Source organism: Geotrypetes seraphini, chromosome 1 (genome assembly GCF_902459505.1).
Source record: "Geotrypetes seraphini chromosome 1, aGeoSer1.1, whole genome shotgun sequence".
NCBI lineage: Eukaryota > Metazoa > Chordata > Amphibia > Gymnophiona > Dermophiidae > Geotrypetes > Geotrypetes seraphini.
Genome location: NC_047084.1, coordinates 203,783,502 through 203,802,013, shown reverse-complemented (window position 1 = coordinate 203,802,013; position 18,512 = coordinate 203,783,502). Strand labels below are relative to the sequence as shown.

Sequence of the window (18,512 nt, the reverse complement as noted above, 5' to 3'; positions counted from 1 at the left end):
ACACCACTATCATTCAAACTATTACACTTCCTACTAAATACAGTCAAACCTGGGTGTACGAGTGCACCGGTTTGCGAGTGTTTTGCAAGATGAGCAAAACATTCACAAAATCGGTGCCTCGAACCGAGTTTGACTCGATTTATGAGCGCCACCCCTCGCGATTCTACATCCCCCCCTGAGCACCGAAATAACATCCCTTACCCCGATTTGGCACTGGTATCAGCACCAACGCACAGGACGTGCCGGTGCCTGAAAATCCTCCCTCTTGGCTGGGCTAGGCTGGGCAGTGCGTCGGAGATCCTCCCTCTTGCCTGTGCTGGGCTGGACTGGGCCTTGAGCATTTGCGCATGTTCATGGCCCTCTGGTCTCGCTCTCTCCAAGAATCTGAGAATCTCGGAGAGAGCGAGACCAGAAAGCCTTGAACATGCGCAAATGCTTAAGGCCCAGTCCAGCCCAGCACAGGCAAGAGGGAGGATCTTCGGGCACCGGCACCGACATGTCCTGTGCTGGTGCCGGTGCCAAATCGGGGTAAGGGATGTTATTTCGATGCTTGGGGGGGATTTAGGATTGCGAGGGAGGGAGGGCGACGCGAGCGGGGGGGATGCCGGATCGCGGGGGGGGTATGGAGCAGCGCCGATGGCCTCAAGGGGGAAATGGAGTAGCGCCAGTGGCCTCAGGGGAGGTGGAATGGAGCAGCGCTGGTAGCCTCGGGGAGGAGGAGGAGGTAGACCGTATCAAGCGAGTTTCCCTTACTTCCTATAGGGAAACTCACTTTGATATATGAGCAATTTGGTTTACGAGCAATTTGGTTTACGAGCATACTTCTGGAACGAATTATGCTCGTAAGCCAAGGTTCCACTGTATAAAACAGCTTGGGAGGAGATCCTTGGGAAAACCTACAAACAAAATAATTGGAATAAGCAATTGAGTTTTTTATTGTGTGTTTATTTTATTATCTTTATTAAAGTTATTTCACAATACAAAATTTTTAAAATTTTTCAAGAACTTTAGCCGTCAAATATAAAATTATAGATGTAATAATACTTTCCTTCTTTCTATCCAATCAACAAAACGTCCCCCGCCCCACTGCCCACCCACCCAAAAAGCAGGAGGTGATTCGTCTAATACACTTTAAAACCAATTCTACTCTGTTTCAAAGATAACAGATTCCTCCCAAGATTTATATTTAGACCATATTTTTTAAAAAACATATAATTGATTACTTCTTATGGCAGGTAGCATAGCACATGTTTTTCTTCCAATATGCAGCCAGTACCATACATGTTGCTGTCATTACTAGCCCAATCCATTTCCTGTGCTGGACTAGTATAACTGATGTAGCCATATTTAATAGATAGAGTTCCTTAGTCTTATATACCTGAAATCCCAGCACCTCAGACATAAAACTCATTATCTGTTCCCAAAAAAGTTGTGCCTTAGGGCAATTCCACCAAATACCTTGAGATCCACACAATCTCCAACATTGATCTGTACCCTTATCAAATATGTATTTTAAATATACAGGAGTATAGTACCATTGATAAAGCATTTTGTAAGCATTCTCCACCATATTGCTAGAGATATAATGGAATACTCTTTTTTTTTTTTTTTGTATATTTCAGATTCTTTCCCTTGTAGCATAAATATTTTGTAATGATATAGGGAATGTTACTGCATATTTTAATATTAAATCCACTATAAAAAAACAGCATCCACAGAACCCGATATTGGCAGTGAAAAGTGTACTGTCACTTTAAGCTTCAACGAAGCTTTACGACTGCCTGCACCACACACGCGAGAGTGCCTTCCCGCCCAACGCCGGCTTGCAATACCTCAGTTTTTCATTTGCCGAGGAGTGAAGACAACGTGTTTGGTCTTTGTCCAGTCAAATTGGTCTTCCCACTCTCATTAGTGTTATTTTTACATGTTTATTTTCTTCTATTTTGGCAACTCTATAATATTTCATTTTTTTGCCGCAAAGTTTATAGTTTTTCAACTTCAGGTCTCTAACAGCTTTTTAGCCTTTGGCCTTACTGAGTGCATTGGCGGTTTTCCAGCTCAGTGTCACTCGACTCTCGGTTCCTTGAACTTTACCTTCATGGGTTCTACCCCTTTGTGTTTTCCTAAATTGAGTCTTTTTTTTTTTTCTTTCTTTTTCTGGAGCTCATCACAGTATGCCAGAGCCAAAAAAAAAGCAATTTTAATGGTCTCCACATTAAGTGGGCTCAAAAATTAAGCCTGTGTATCGGGTATCTCATCCAGAGATTTAAGGCTCATCTTCCCATTTCCTTTCGGTTCCGTTCCTTTTTCTGTCTGTCCCAGTGGACATCGACATTGCATTGAACAAAGCTTCTTCTCCAATGATCAAACTATGAAGCATCAAATCAGTTGATGCATGTCATACATTGACGCCATCATTCTTTAATGCATCTGTCGCCTCTGAAGCATGCTTCTTTCTTGGGGTTACCAATGCTTTGACCTCATGTACCAGTTTCAGAGCACATGGTACTGGTGCATCCACTCAAGTATACTCCCTACCTACATTGGTACCAGCCCAGCTTGAAAAGCTTTTTTTAGGGATTACAGTATCAGATCTCGCTCTCAATGTCATAAGTCGAGATTTGTCAATGCTACATACTGAATGACTTTTCTTGGTACCAGTGCATCCATTCCACCATGCACATTAAGTGTTGTGTCATGGAGGAGTAGCCATAAAAAGCATTGATACACTTCCTATCTACATTGGTAGTGGTCCAGCTTGAATAACGTTTAGAGGCCTTATGGTTCCAGATTTCACAGTGTCATAAGTCAAGATCTGTTGATACTAGGTACCAACTGATTTTGCTCGGTACCGTCACCGTCTCAGCATTAATGTAGCACTACAATCGGTACCACTTTATTATATGAAATGTTACTCAGTACTGTTGTTTCACATTGCCTCATTCCTTTCACACGCTGCTATGGGCATCGTGATGTCAGATCTACAGCGCCTACTGTTTATCAATGGACCTCTAATGTTTTGCATGGCAAGTTTCCCATCCACTGTTAACATCTCCTGTACTACTTCAGAATACAAGTTATCTTTAGCACACTTCCTCTTTAGCTCATCGGAGGTCATCTTCAATTATACCATCAATATTGGACTCTCATACTACAAGAGGGTTACTCTCTACATTTCATCAAAACTTCTTCAAACAACCCTCCTAGAGAGTCCTACATTTCATCAAAACTTCTTCAAACAACACTCCAAGAGAGTCCTCTTTCAAATCTCAACAGACTTCCCTCCACCCTTGTTCAGGAAATTGAAGCTATTCTAAAACTCAGTGCCATACAGCCATACCCACTTGCCAGAAAAACCCAAGGGTTCTACTCAAAATGCTTCCTAATTCCAAAGAAGGTGAGAGGTAGTTATCTGATCCTTGATCTCTGAGCCCTCAAGAAATATTTAGTCAAGGAGAAGTTTTGCATGCTATCCCTAGGGACTTTATACCCACTTCTAGACAGACAAATGGCTGTGCTCTCTAGACCTCAAGGAGGCCTATGTACACATCCAGTCCAGAGAAAATTTTTTTTGTTTTTGTGTGCAACATTATCATCTTCAATGCAAGGTTCTACCTTTTGGCCTACCTTTCTCTCTGAGTATTTACAAAATGCCTAGTTGTGGTAGCGGCAATGCTTCGTGCACAAGTTTTCCAAGTGTTTCCTTACTTAGACAACTGGTTAATCAAGTTTGTATCGCCTCAGGCAGTCCAGTCAGCCACTCAGGCGACCCTAAAACTTCTCGAACTCCTGGGATTCTAAGTAAATTACCAAGTCTCATCTTCAACCAACTCAGATTCTGGAGTTCATAGGAGCAGTAATCAACACCACTCTCTTACATGATTTCTTGCCCCTGCAGAGACAGAACTCACTGCTTCAATTCTGCAATCATGTGTCTACTCTTCCAAAGATTACAGCAGGAAAGATGATATGTCTCTTGGGTCTCATGGCATCTACAGTTCATGTGCCCCCCTTTGCCCGTCTACATCTCAGACCAGCTCAATGGAATCTAGCATTTCAATGATTTCAAGCCACAGATCCTATCTCCTGCCAGATCAAGGTCTTCTCAAATCTGCATCATTCTCTTCAAAGAATCTGTCTAGGAGTTTGCTGTTCCGTGTTCCTCTACACCAGTGAGTTCTAATGACAAGACACTTTCATGTATGCATGGGGAGCTCACCTCAACTACAAACTCAAGGAGTCTGGTCCGCTCAAGAGTGAGCACTACACATCAGTCTGTTCAAACTTCGAGCGATCCGCAATGCTCACAAGACTTTTCAGGATCATCTTCTCAACCAAGTCCTTGTCAGAACGGACAATCAGGTAACAATGTGCTATATTGACAAACAGAGGTATGTGGTCATCTCTTCTGTGTCAGGAAACTCTTCACATCTGGAATGGGCAATTTCACACAATATTTTCCTCAAGGCAACAAGCTCAACAGGTTTATTCGGCCACAAGAGTGGAGTCCCAACTCCAAAGTCTTGTTCCACATTTTCTCTCTTTTGAGGACTCCTCAGATAGACCTATTTTTATCTCCCAACAATCACAAGTTACCTCAATTCTGCTCCACAGTTCTCCCAACATCAACTGGAAGCAGATGCATTTCTTCTAGATTGGTCATACAAGTTCCTGTATGCATTTCCACCAATCCCTCTTATTCTCAAAATCTTATTCATGCTCAAGCAACAGCCAACCATCATGATTCTCATAGCTCCTTGATGGCCCAGACAACTATGGTTCTATCTTCTACTTCAGCTGACTGTCAGAGATCCGATTCCACTGCTGATTTTTCCGTCTCTACTAACTTGGAGCTAAGGTTCCCTTCTACATCTCAACCTGCAGTGTCTACATCTAACAGCCTGATTCCTCTCCATCTCTCTGCTCCAGTTCAGCCTGTTATAGCTTCTTCCAGAAAACCACCTATCTCTAGGCTTGATTACCGTAACACGTTGTATCAAGGCATAACAGAAAGAATTGAGAAAATTGCAAATTATACAAAACACAGCAATAAAAATCATCACCAATTCAAAAAAAATGTGACCATGTGATATCACTTCTGCAAAAAGCACATTGGCTACCAGTCTCTTGTAGAATCACTTACAAAATTGCATTACTAACCTTTAAAATCTGGCAATCAAATGTACCAATATTTCTTGACTGTCTTCTTTTACCATATACTCCATTTAGGATACTCAGATCAACAGAACAGCATTGTTTGACTATCCCCTCCCTAAAAATTATAGGCACTAGAAGATCTACTATTTTTTCAGTTATAGCTCCTCAGCTCTTAAATAATTTACCAAATTATTTGTGTGGGGAAATCTTGTTAGAAAAATTCAAAGGCTTTTAAAAAAGTTTTCTATATAAGGATGCATTTGAGGCATAGACAAGACAACCAGCTTACGTTTAAAATCTTATATTTTATATCTTAACATCCAGTTTTAATCAGTCCTCATCTATTGGGCTTAATTTTTTTTTTCTCTTTCTTTCATTCTTTATCTTTCACTTTTTTGCCCCCCCCCCAATGTATTACCCATAAATGTTCTCCTTCTGCTTTAACAATTGTAGTTCATCCCCCTTTCCTTTTGTATCTGTATTGAATTTTGTATGTATGTATGTATTATTTTGTAATAAACTGCCATATGGTTTATCCCCTATTTTTAACTGTAATACACTTTGAAGTAGTTGATATTGCGTGCACATCAAATTTTAATAAACTTGAAACTTGAAGTGGACTTGCTTCACTACATGGTGTACTCTCCATAACCTGAATCCTACAATTTTCTCAATTCCTTTGGTGCTGGACTACCTTCTCCATCTTTCCAATTTTGGGTTTAAAACCTCTTCAGTCAGAGTTCTCCTCAATGCTATATGCTCCTTTCATGCCCTTTTCAATAATAAACCTCTAGTTATGCAACCACTGATTTCCAGGTTTATGAAAGGACTCTTGAAGTTAAAACTCTGCTCAAACTGCCTCTAGTTGTTTGGAATCTGAATGTAGTCCTCTCCATCCTGATGAAGGCTCCATATGAACCTCTTGCAACTACTCATTTTAAATATCTTACTTGGAAGGTGGTTTTCTTGATCTGTCACTTTAGCTCGACGAGTAAGTGAACTCCAAGCCCTAGTCTGTTATCCACCTTACACTGTTTTTCATCATGACAGGGTAGCTCTCCGAACTCATTCTAAGTTTCTTCCAAAAGTAGTCACAGAATTTCATCTCAATCAGTCTACCTGTGCTCTTACCAAAGCTGGTGAAATGGCTCTTTACACACTGTCTGTAAATGTGCCTTGTCTTACTATTTAGAATGAACTAAACCACACAGGACTTCTCAACTCTTCATCTCTTTTGACCCTAACAGATTGGGAGTTTCTAAGAACATAAGAATATATGAATAGCCTTACGGGTCAGACCAATGGCCCATCGGGCCCAGTAGCCCATTCTCACAGTGGCCAATCCAGGTCACTAATACTTGGCCAAAACCCAGGGAGGAACAATATTTCATGCTACAGGGCAAGCAGTGGCTTCCCCCATGTCTTTCTCAATAACAGACTATGGACTTTTCCTCCAGGAACTTGTCCAAACCTTTCTTAAAACTAGCTATGCTATCCACTCTTACCACATCCTCTGGCAGTGCTTTCCAGAGCTTAACTATTCTCTGAGTGAAAAAAAAATTTCCTCCTATTGGTTTTAAAAGTATTTCCCTGTAACTTCATCAAGTGTCTCCTAGTCTTTGTAATTTTTGACAGAGTGAAAAATTGATCCACTTGTACCTGTTCTACTCCACTCAGGATTTTGTAGACTTCAATCATATCTCCTTTCAGCCTTTTCTTTTCCAAGCTGAAGAACCCTAACCTTTTTAGTCTTTCCTCATATGAAAGGAGTTCCATCCCCTTTATCATCTTGGTCACTCTTCTTTGAACCTTTTCTAGCACCACTATATCTTTCTTGAGATAAGGAGACCAGAATTGAACATAATACTCCAGATGAGGTCGCACCATGGAGCGATGTAGGGGCATTATAACATTCATAGTCTTGTTAACCATCCCTTTATTAATTCCTAGCGTACTGTTTGCTTTTTGGGCCACCGCCACACATTGGATGGAAGGTTTCATCGTATTGTCTGTGATGATACCCAAATGAGCTATTTCCACTTGCTTGGCAGCCTGCATCTCCTTTTGCTATGCTCAAGCTGGGTTGCCGCTTGTGAGACGAGTGATATCGCACAAAGTCTGAGCGATGGCAACATCAGAGGCTTATCTTTGTTTCATGCCCATTGAGCATATTTGCAAAGCAGCTACTTGGTCCTCAATTCATACCTTTACATCTCACTATTGTCTGGAAATCTATTCCAGCGAAAATGGTCAATTCGGCTAAGCAATACTACATAATTTATTTTCTTTTTGAAGGCCAACACTCCCTCCATCCCTTTTCAGTTAAGCTAGGGAGTCCCACATATGAGAATATGCTGCCTGCTTGTCCTAGGATAAAACACAGTTACTTACCTTAACAGATGTTATCCAGGGATAGCAGGCAGATTTCCTCACATACCCTCCCACCTTCCCTGGTTGGCTTCTTAGCTTGTTTACAGAACTGAGGTACCACGAGCCGGCATTGAGTGGGAAAGCACTTGCATGTGTGCGGTGTGGACAGTCGCAAAGTTTCATTGAAGTTTAAAGTGACAGTATACTTTTCACTATCTGTAGTGGGCTCTGTGGTTGATGTCACCCACATATGAGAATATCTGCCTGCTGTCCCCTGATAACACCTCTTACAGTAAGTTACTGTGCTTTATGTCATGTCGGAGTCATAGTCTGATATTTAGTGTTTTGTTAAGCTCTTTCTACTTATGTCCACAATTGAACAATTTGAATAAATTATTGTGCTAATATCAGAATGTCAGACATCACAGTGGGAAGATTGAACTTAAGATGGATAGATAAAGAATGGACTTCAGTGAGCTATAAACATAAGGTGGGAACTGATATAAAAAGTGGCCAATATATGGAAAGGACAGGAGTGACTTTCCTTTGCTCTTTCCCGTGCAGAGCCACTAGCTGATTGGCTGCTGCGAGTTCACGCCAGCCAATCAGCTAGTGGCTCCACATAGGCAGGAGCAAAAGGTCACTCCTGCCGCGGTTCACCATCAGGAATACTAAAGATATGCGGGGGAGGCGGGAGGGAGGTAAAAATTATTAGAATTAGCTGGGGCAGGAGGGATCCCTCCTATCCCTGCCACCGCTGGACCACCAGGACTCATGGCAGGCCTGCAAGATATTGGGAGAGAGGGGGGACAGAGTACAGAACCTGGCAGGGAGGGAGGGGGGCTGGATGCAGAGACTGGCAGAGCAGTGAGGGAGAGCGAACAGGGTGCAGAGCCTGGCAAGGCACTGCACTTGAATATTAACACCCTGGTTTATCTTCGGAGTCAGCCTTTTTTCCTCCTTTTTTGGGGGAAAAAAGGTTACTTATCTCTGTTTTATATTTGGGTCGGTTTATAATCAAGAATATACAATATCATTTTTTAGCCTGCTGTGACATTAGACAGGAGGAGAGTTCACTAACCACTGCACAGTTTATATGAGACATCTCTTTTTTTGTTTCAAGAGCTGTAGTGCAAGTGCCCTCCAGGCAAGACTGAAAGTAGCTGCTCATGAGGCAGAAGAAGAATCTGATGCAATTGCAGAAGATTTTCTAGAGGGAAAAATCGAAATAGATGATTTTCTAAGTAGCTTCATGGAAAAGAGAATGGTATGTATTTTCTCAGACATCATTAATGTTTGTTTTTCATGTTTGCTTTCCTAATGGCCTAGACTTACATTCCTTTGTTCATTGGTACAAAGGTTTATTCCGAGGTAGTGGGCAGGGGAAGGGCTCAGCTATTGCACAATGGTGCCATTAAAGTACAGGATTTAAGACTCATGATTACATCATTCTAGAAGAAGTCCACTTATATCACCCTTTGCTGCCAGCTGTCATTGGACTAAAGTTGAAAGGGAGGCAATCTAGTTTCAAGCTCATGGCATGTCTCCATATATAATAATATATAAACTAATATGTGAGTTAATCAAGTGTGTATCTTTAAGTTTTATATAAGTTTATTTGATACACTTGTTGTAACATACGAAAATGAATAAAGAATTATAAAACAAAAAATATAATAATTTTAATAATAATAATAATTTTATTCTTTTTTTTTTTCCCATTATTTTTTATTTTCAAATTTTACATAAAGTGTACAAAATATTAAAATACAAATGATAAATATATAGTATCACTTTTATATCTAATACATTATATATCTAAATTTAATTTTCCCCCTCACCCTTTTATTACTTTAATATAATATTTTAAATTTTCAAATTTTACAGAAAGTATACAACATGTTAGAATACAATTGATGAATATTCAATAACATTTTTATATCTAATACATTATGTTCTAAATAAATTTTATCCCCTCTCCCTCCCCCCACCCTTCTATTACTTTTCATTCATACATTACATATTGTATAATATATTATATCATATTATATAGAAATTATTTTCCTTACCCCCCCTCTATGTGTGTCGTAAAAAAAAAATCCCAAAAAGAAGAAAAGGAGAAGAAAAATCCTACTATTTATTCATTACAGTATTTTGTCAATGGCCCCCATATTTTTATAAATTTAGTATATGTCCCCCTTTGTATTGCTATTGTTCTTTCCATTTTAAATATGACATATTGTATTCCACCAAAATGTATAATTTAGGTTGTTATAGTTCTTCCAGTTGTTAGTTATATGCTGAATGGCAACCCCTGTCATAATTAATAAAAGCTTGTTATTTTCTGGTGAAATTTGACTTTTTTTTCAATTTATTAATTTGTGGCCAAATTGAATTCCAAAAAGTTTTAATATAGGGACAATGATACAATAAATGATCTAATGTCCCTGGTTCTAGATTACAGTGCCAGCATTTATTGGACTTAGAACTGTCTAATTTTTGCAAACGTGTAGGGGTCCAAAAAGCTCTATGTAATAAAAAGAACCAAGTTTGTCTCATAGATGCTGACACTGTACATCCCATTCTCCAAGACCAAATTAGTGGCCATTGAGATGCATTAATCTGATGTCCAATCTCAATGCTCCAAATTTCTCTTAGACCATTTTTTGGTTTTTTATTCAAGTATCCAGATATTAATTTATACCACAATGCGGCTTGATGTCCTAGGAAGTCTGCTTGAAAACATAAAAACTTTAAACTATATTGATTATTTAATGTTTTCCATTCAGGGAACCCAACCTGAATGGCCTGCTTCAATTGCAACCATTTAAAACTTTGTGTTTTATTAAGACCAAATCTATGTTGCAATTGTGAAAAATCCAGCAGTTTACCTTCTGAAATAACATCGTCTAAAGATCTAATGCCTGCAATTATCCAGTTCTTCCAAAGGATTTGAGCTCCGCCAATTTTGATCTTGGAGTTTATCCATATAGATTGATTAGTTGATTTGTTTATTGGGATAGGTGTTAATTTATCAATAAATCTCAACGTTTTCCAAGTATCCATTAATATTTTATTTTCTCTATATCTTCTAGGTATGCTAATACTTGGTAAATGAACTAAATTTAGGGGAAACATAAGGCGCCATTCTAAATATAACCAATCCGGTGCATTATCCATAAGTTCTGGGAGGATCCAATACATACCCTGACGTAGAATATAGGCTTGATGGTACCTATAGAAATTTGGAAAATTTACCCCTCCCTCCTTAATTGATTTTTGCAAAGTTACTAAAGCTATTCTAGGTGTTTTACCAAGCCAAAGAAATTTTGTTAAAATGCTATTGAGCTTTTTATAAAAAGACCCCTGAAAATAAATAGGTATCATACTCATTTGGTAGCAAACTACAGGTAATATCATCATTTTAATAGTTTGAACTCTTCCCCACCAAGAAATATGTAATGGGTTCCATTGCTCACATAACTCCGTAACTTTTTTTAATACAAATTTTTCATTCTCTTTTACAGTATCTTCAATTGTATTTTTAACTTGAATGCCAAGATATTTAAATCCTTTTTCTTTCCATATGAATGGAAAAGTATCAAATAATCCTTTTACACAATGAACATTCAAGGGTATAATTTCAGATTTATTCCAATTAATTTTATATCCTGAAAATTTACCAAACTTATCAATTAATTCCAATAAAGAAGATAAGGTTGACTCTGGATTTCTCAAATAAAGTAAAATATCATCAGCATAAGCCGAAATTTTATATTCCATATCTGAATATGGAATACCTTGTATCTCTCTCTTTTGTTGTATTGCTAACAATAAGGGTTCTAATACAACATCAAATAACAAAGGAGATAGAGGACAACCTTGTCTAACTCCCCTCTGCAATTGAAAACCATCAGATATCTTATTATTAATATTTAGTCTTGCAATCGGGAAGCTATACAATGTTTTTACCATTTGTATAAATCCAGAACCTATACCAAACCATTCTAAAGCCTGATACATAAAATTCCATTCTACCCTATCAAATGCTTTTTCAGCATCTAATGAAACTGTAAAAGCCGGTTCATCCATTTTTTTTGATAAGTTTAACATGTGAAACAATAATCTAGAGTTATTAGAAGAATGTCTTTTAGCAACGAAACCCGTTTGATGCATATCTATAATATGTGGGAGAGCTTTGGCTAATCTCAAAGCCAAAATTTTCGCCAAAAGTTTATTATCCACATTTATCAAAGATATAGGCCTGTAGTCTGAAACCAAAGTAGGATCTTTATTTGGCTTAGGCAAAACAATTATTATTGATTCAGCCATAGTACCTTTAATATTACCTTTTATAAGTTGTGTCTGATATAAATTTAGTAAATGTGGGGAAAGGATATTTTGAAATGTTTTATAAAATTCTACTGTATAACCATCACCACCTGGAGCGGATCCAACTCTAAGAGATCTCAATGCTGTTTCTATTTCTTTTAATGATATAGGTTCATCTAAACTCCGTTTTATATGATCAGGAACCTTAGGTCCATTAATTAAATCTAAAAAATTTTTTCCATCTTTTTGTCTCTCCAAATAAGGCTCGGTAGAATACAGGTCCTTATAAAATTTGAAAAATTGTTTTAATATTATATTTGTTTGATTTGTTATTATACCATTATCATCTTTTATTCCATTAATATTAGTTTTCCTTTTTTTTGCTTTAAGATTACATTACATTACATTACATTACATTAGTGATTTCTATTCCGCTTGTGCCTTGCGGTTCTAAGCAGATTACATTAGAAGATGGCTGGACATTTCCAGGCGATGACAATACAATTATTTGTATAACTTTACAAACTTTGCAAACCTAACTTTACTTAACTTTTCGTACATAACTTTACATAACTTTACGTACATAACTTTACATAACTTTACGTGGAGTTACTTTGTGTTACTTTACATTATCCTTACCGTGCTTGCATAACTTGCATTAAGTTTACATAATTTATCTTACATAATTTATCTTACATAACTTTACAAGACTTTACGTAGAGTTATTTTATGTTATTTTACCTTATTATTCCAGTACATTGCATAACTTACATTACATGATATTACAAAGCATAACCTTATGTTATATTACAACGCATAACCTTATGTTACTTTACATAATATTACAACGCATAATCTTATGTTACCATCAAATCGTCTGTTCCTAGGTTGCTATATCTGATTTTTTCGGTATTTGGGGAGACTGTGTTTCTAGATATGAATTGGCTTTACGCCCGATGCAGCTAGATTAGATGTTGCCTATGGGGACGAAGTTGCAGTTGGTTTTGAGTTGCAGTAGGTTATGAAGGGAGAGAAGATGATGGTAGATTATAATATTGGGATGTGTTTTTTGAATAGTATGGTTTTTATATCTTTTCGAAACGCTTTGTAGTCCGTAGTTGTGGTCAGCAGCTTGGATATGGTGGTGTCAATTTTCGCGGCCTGTGTAGCAAGTAGGTTGTCATATAGCTTTTTGCGTTTTGTGCCTTTGAGTGAGGGGTAGGTGAATGGAGTCTGGGTTCTCCTTACTCTAGTTGAGAGGTTTCGGGTTAGGCGGCTGTTTAGGTAGAGAGGTGCTGTTCCGTTTAGTGCTTTGAATAATAAACAGTATAGTTTGAATTGAGTTCTTGCTTGTATCGGTAGCCAGTGTGAGTCGAGATAGGCATTAGTGATGTGATCGTATTTTCCTAGCGAGTAGATAAGTCTGAGTGCTGTGTTCTGTACTGTCTGTAATTGTTTGGTCATGTAAGCGGGGCAGGGTAGATAAAGGCTGTTGCAGTAGTCTACAAGTCCTAGTACAAGTGATTGGACTAAGATCCTGTATTGAATTTTGTCAAAGAATTTTCTTATTTTTCGCAGGTTGCGCATGGTGTAGAAGGCTTTTTGGATGGTTTTGTTAGTATGAGTCTGCATTGTGCATCTCCTGTCTATTGTTACTCCCAGGATTTTGAGTGCTGGCTGTATTGGGTATGTGATTGCATTTGTCGTCAGATCAGTTAAGGTAGGTTCTTTGTCTTTTTCTAGCATCAGGAATTTGGTTTTATCCGTGTTCAGTTTCAGTTTGTGGTTGGTCATCCATGTTTTTACCGTTTCCAGAGTTATTTTCAGTCGTCCTGATGAGTTGGGGTCTTGGGTATTGAAGGGGAGAAGGATTGTTATGTCGTCTGCGTAGCTGAATGAGACTATATTTAGGGAGTCTAGAGTGGTGCCCAGTGAGGATACGTAGAGGTTGAAAAGTATGGGTGATAATGGAGATCCTTGTGGTACTCCACAGGGGTTTGACCAAGGGTCAGATATGTGGTCTTTTGTCTTTACTTTATAAGTTCTAGTTTTTAGAAAGCCTTGGAACCAGTTGAGTACCAAACCTGTGATCCCTATGGCGTCTAGTATCTGGAGTAGTATGTTGTGATCCACTAGGTCGAAAGCTGCTGAAAGATCTAGTTGGATAAGTAGTATCCTGTTCCCTTTGCTGAGGTGTTGGTGGGCTATATCCATTAGAGATACAAGTAGTGTCTCTGTGCTGTGGTTTTTTCTGAAACCTGATTGTGATGGGTGTAGTATGTTGTGGTCTTCTAAGTAGTTGGTGAGGTATTGTGCTACAAGACCTTCTTGTAGTTTGATATATAATGGGATTGAAGCGATGGGTCTGTGGTTGGCTGGATTATTGTTTGGAGCTTTGGGATCTTTCGGTATGGGGGTGATAATAATCTCGCCTAGTTCTGGTGGGAAGTGACCATCTGTGAGCGTGGATTGTAGCCAGTTCATGAGGTTAGCTTTGAACTTGATGGATGCGGTTGTTAGCAGGTACGATGGGCAGCTGTTTAGGTCACAAGAAGTTTTACTATATTTGTTGTATAGTCGAGTCATGTCGTTCCATTGTATTTTGGGGAAGTTAGTCCACGTTCTGTCAGCTACTAAGGCTTCATCTATTGTTGGTGTTGTTATAATCTCATCGAGGAGGGTTAATGAATTGTTGAATGTGGATCTGATATTGGTGATTTTGTGCTTGAAGTAGTCTGCTAATTGGTGAGCTGAAGGAGATTGGTTTCCTTGAGTAGCTAGGAAAGGTTTGGTGTCTGTGAGTTTTCTTACAATATTGAAGAGTATTTTTGAGTCTGGGTTTTCAGTGCCTATTAGTTTGGAATAGTATGCTTTCCTTTTTTCCTTTAGTTTGATGTTATATTGTTTGATTTGGATTCTCCATGCTACTTTTGTTTGGTCTTGTTTCTGTTTTTTCCATATTCTTTCGAGGTGTCTGCATTGTCTTTTTAAATGGAGAAGTTCAGCGTCGAACCATTTGTCTGAAGGTCTACAGATTTTGTTTTTTGTTTTTATTGGTGCTAGCTCGTTCAAAGTAGCTTCGCTAATGGTACGCCAGTGAGTTACAAATTCTTTGGGGTTGATTTGGTCGAATGCTGGATCTACCTTCTCCCAAAATGTAGTAGGATTGATTTTCTGTCGTGTGTTGATGTGGATTTTTTGGGGTGCGGGTTTGTGGTTGTTTTGAGCCCAGTTTATGGTGAAAGTGTATTTGTAGTGGTCTGACCAGAGGGAGGGGTGCCATATACCGTTGGATGTGTGTATGTTTTGAGTGTCAAGATTATGGGTCGTGAATGCTGCAATGTCCAGTTGGTGGCCTTTTTCGTGTGTGGGTTCGGGGTTAAGTATCTGATAGGATAGGGTATCTAGATATGAGAGTATTCCCTCTACTTGTTTGGAGGAGTGGTCTTCTAGATGGAGATTTAAGTCTCCGAGGAGTAAGTTGTGGGTGGAAGTTAGTGAATTCTGGAGAATGAATTCTTCGAGTTCTTGTTTTGATATGGACCATTTCCCTGGTGTGACATAGCATAGAATGCAGGTCAGGTTTCCAGAGAGAGTGTTATCGGAGAGTTGACATGCTAGAAGGTCCAGGTGAGGGGATGAGTTCTTGGCTAGGACTTTTAAGTTAAAGTTGTTTTTTACTATGATGGCTAACCCTCCCCCTCGTTTGTTTTCTCGACAGACAAGCTCTAATTTATATCCTTTTGGGCAGAGATCTATTATGCTTGGGTCGGAGTCTGAAGTGATCCAGGTTTCAGCTAGGAATAGGCATCCTAGATGATCTTTGATTAGCCAATCTTTGATTAATTCCACCTTTGGATTGATTGATCTTATGTTCATGTAAGCACATTTTATTGGTGTGAAATTTGTGAAGGAGAGTTGTGAACTGATTGAGTTGAGGAAGATTCTTGGGGGTGTCAAGTGTTTATGGCTGTTTATCTTGGGTTTTGGCGGAGGTCGTTTACCCCAGAATGTTGGGATGCTTTCTAGGCTGGAATTAGGACATGGTGTCAGAGTTCTGAAGGAGTGGAGTTTCCTGGCTGGTGGAGTTTGCCTGAGGTCTGTTGTAATGATTGGGATGGGGTAAGTATGGAAGCCTGCTGTTTTCCAGTTGGATATGAGGAGGGCGAGCAACAGAAGGACAAGCAGGGTTTTAGGAAGGCGGGTTGCCATTGTTGGTGAGTAGGGTTGCTGGGGTGTTGGTTGCTAAATAAACGATGTGAGTGATCTGATTGAAAGGATTATCTCTTAGCTATTGCTTTATCCTATTTAGGGGAGCTGGTGAGCTGCTTGTTTCTAGTTTGCTTCACTACTGCCGCTTCACGAAGGCGCTCACTAAGGCGCATGCGCCTTTGTCGTGCGCCGAACGGCTGCGCGCCGTGGGCAGTCCAAATTTCACCCGATCTGTCCCTCGCTGGTCACGGGAGAGGGGCGGAGCGGAGCTCGCACGCTCTCCTCTCCTCGAATCTCCGTCGGCTGAGATGGCCCTGCAAAATGGCTGCGCGCCGTGGGCAGTCCAGATTTCACCCGATCTGTCCCTCGCTGGTCACGGGAGAGGGGCGGAGCGGAGCTCGCACGCTCTCCTCTCCTCGAATCTCCGTCGGTTGAGATGGCCCTGCAAAATGGCTGCGCGCCGTGGGCAGTCCAGATTTCACCCGATCTGTCCCTCGCTGGTCACGGGATCTCCCTTCCCCTTCACTGTGCTGGAACAGGGAAAAAGGCCCGGTCTGCAAAGCCCTTAAGAGGGCTGGAAAAGCAGGCCAGGTGCCTAAGTGGCTGCTGGGGGCGGGGCAAACCGCCGAACGCGTTGCTCCTCCGGTGCAGTGAAGGGGGACAACTCGATCTCCCTTCCCCTTCACTGTGCTGGAACAGGGAAAAAGGCCCGGTCTGCAAAGCCCTTAAGAGGGCTGGAAAAGCAGGCCAGGTGTCTAAGTGGCTGCTGGGGGCGGGGCAAACCGCCGAACGCGTTGCTCCTCCGGTGCAGTGAAGGGGGACGACTCGATCTCCCTTCCCCTTCACTGTGCTGGAACAGGGAAAAAGGCCCGGTCTGCAAAGCCCTTAAGAGGGCTGGAAAAGCAGGCCAGGTGCCTAAGTGGCTGCTGGGGGCGGGGCAAACCGCCGAACGCGTTGCTCCTCCGGTGCAGTGAAGGGGGACAACTCGATCTCCCTTCCCCTTCACTGTGCTGGAACAGGGAAAAAGGCCCGGTCTGCAAAGCCCTTAAGAGGGCTGGAAAAGCAGGCCAGGTGTCTAAGTGGCTGCTGGGGGCGGGGCAAACCGCCGAACGCGTTGCTCCTCCGGTGCAGTGAAGGGGGACGACTCGATCTCCCTTCCCCTTCACTGTGCTGGAACACAGTCTTGCCAATAGTCTCCCCGCCTTATTAGAATTTCCATAATACATTGTTTGCTTGGAAAACAAATCTATTCTTATCATTTTTGAAGTTAATTCATTATATTTACCTTTTGCTTTCAAAAGAGCTTGCAAAATTTCATTTTCCCATTTACTTACCAATTTAGCTTCTAATATTTTTATTTCTTTTTCTAATTCTATATATTGTATTTTAATCTGTTTCCTAATAAAAGCTGAATATGATATAATATTTCCCCTCATAGTTGCTTTAAATGCATCCCATACATTCTCTATAGATGTATCCTCCACTAAATTTAGTTGAAAAAATTCATTAATTTGTATTTTAAAATTTTCCAAAAATTTGTCATCTACAAGCAATGCATTATCAAATCTCCAAAGAGGTCTACCATTTTCTAATTGATCTAATTGTAATTCTATCCATACTCCCGCATGATCTGAAATAATAATAGGATCTATGGAAGCTTTAATCACCTGTTGCACTTTATTTGTTGAAACAAAAATATAATCTATTCTTGAAAATGATTTATGAACCTGTGAACAAAATGAAAATTCCTGATCATTAAAATGAAGAATACGCCATATATCTTTCAAATCACATGATTGAACCAAATTATCTAAACCTAAAGATTTTATACTTTTACCAGGTTTTTTATCCAATAATGGATCCATTACAGCATTAAAATCTCCAGCCACCACTAGATTAGAAGCAGCCAGTGGTAACAACATATTCTGTAATTTTTTAAAAAATTCTGATTGATTCGAATTAGGGGCATATATATTAAACAACGTCAGGGCATCATTTCCCATACCTATACCTATGTATCCATCTTCCATGTGGATCTGAATTTTTTACCTTAATCTTGGCCGTACATTTTTTATTTATAAGGATTGCTACCCCTGCTTTTTTACCCTCTGCTGGAGCAAAAAAACATTCCTTTACCCACCCACCCGATAGTTTCTGTGATTCCTTTATACTAAGATGGGTCTCCTGCAGACAGTAAATATCCGCATTTTGCTTTTTTAAAAATGTTAATACTTTTTTCCTTTTGATTACATGATTCAGGCCATTGACGTTAATAGAATATATCTTAAAAGACATTATACATTTTAATACTTCTCATTATAGTCTTTTTCTCCTCTTCCTTCATTTCTAGAATCCAAAAAATATTTTTCACGACACACATATTTACCCCTAAAATATCTAATCCCTTGTTTTTTTTTCCTTTAATCATAGTAAATACTCTC

General features: G+C 39.6%; 1 protein-coding gene across 1 annotated transcript in view; it reads left to right on the top strand.

The window, feature by feature from the left end:
* The window catches only part of VPS37A (VPS37A subunit of ESCRT-I), a 102,834-nt gene that overhangs the window by 62,758 nt on the left and 21,564 nt on the right, over positions 1-18,512 (top strand). Inside the window, exon 10 of the mRNA XM_033944304.1 lies at positions 8,651-8,794. Coding sequence (XP_033800195.1) covers positions 8,651-8,794 — 144 coding nt within the window. The remainder of the gene's footprint in view (positions 1-8,650; positions 8,795-18,512) is intronic.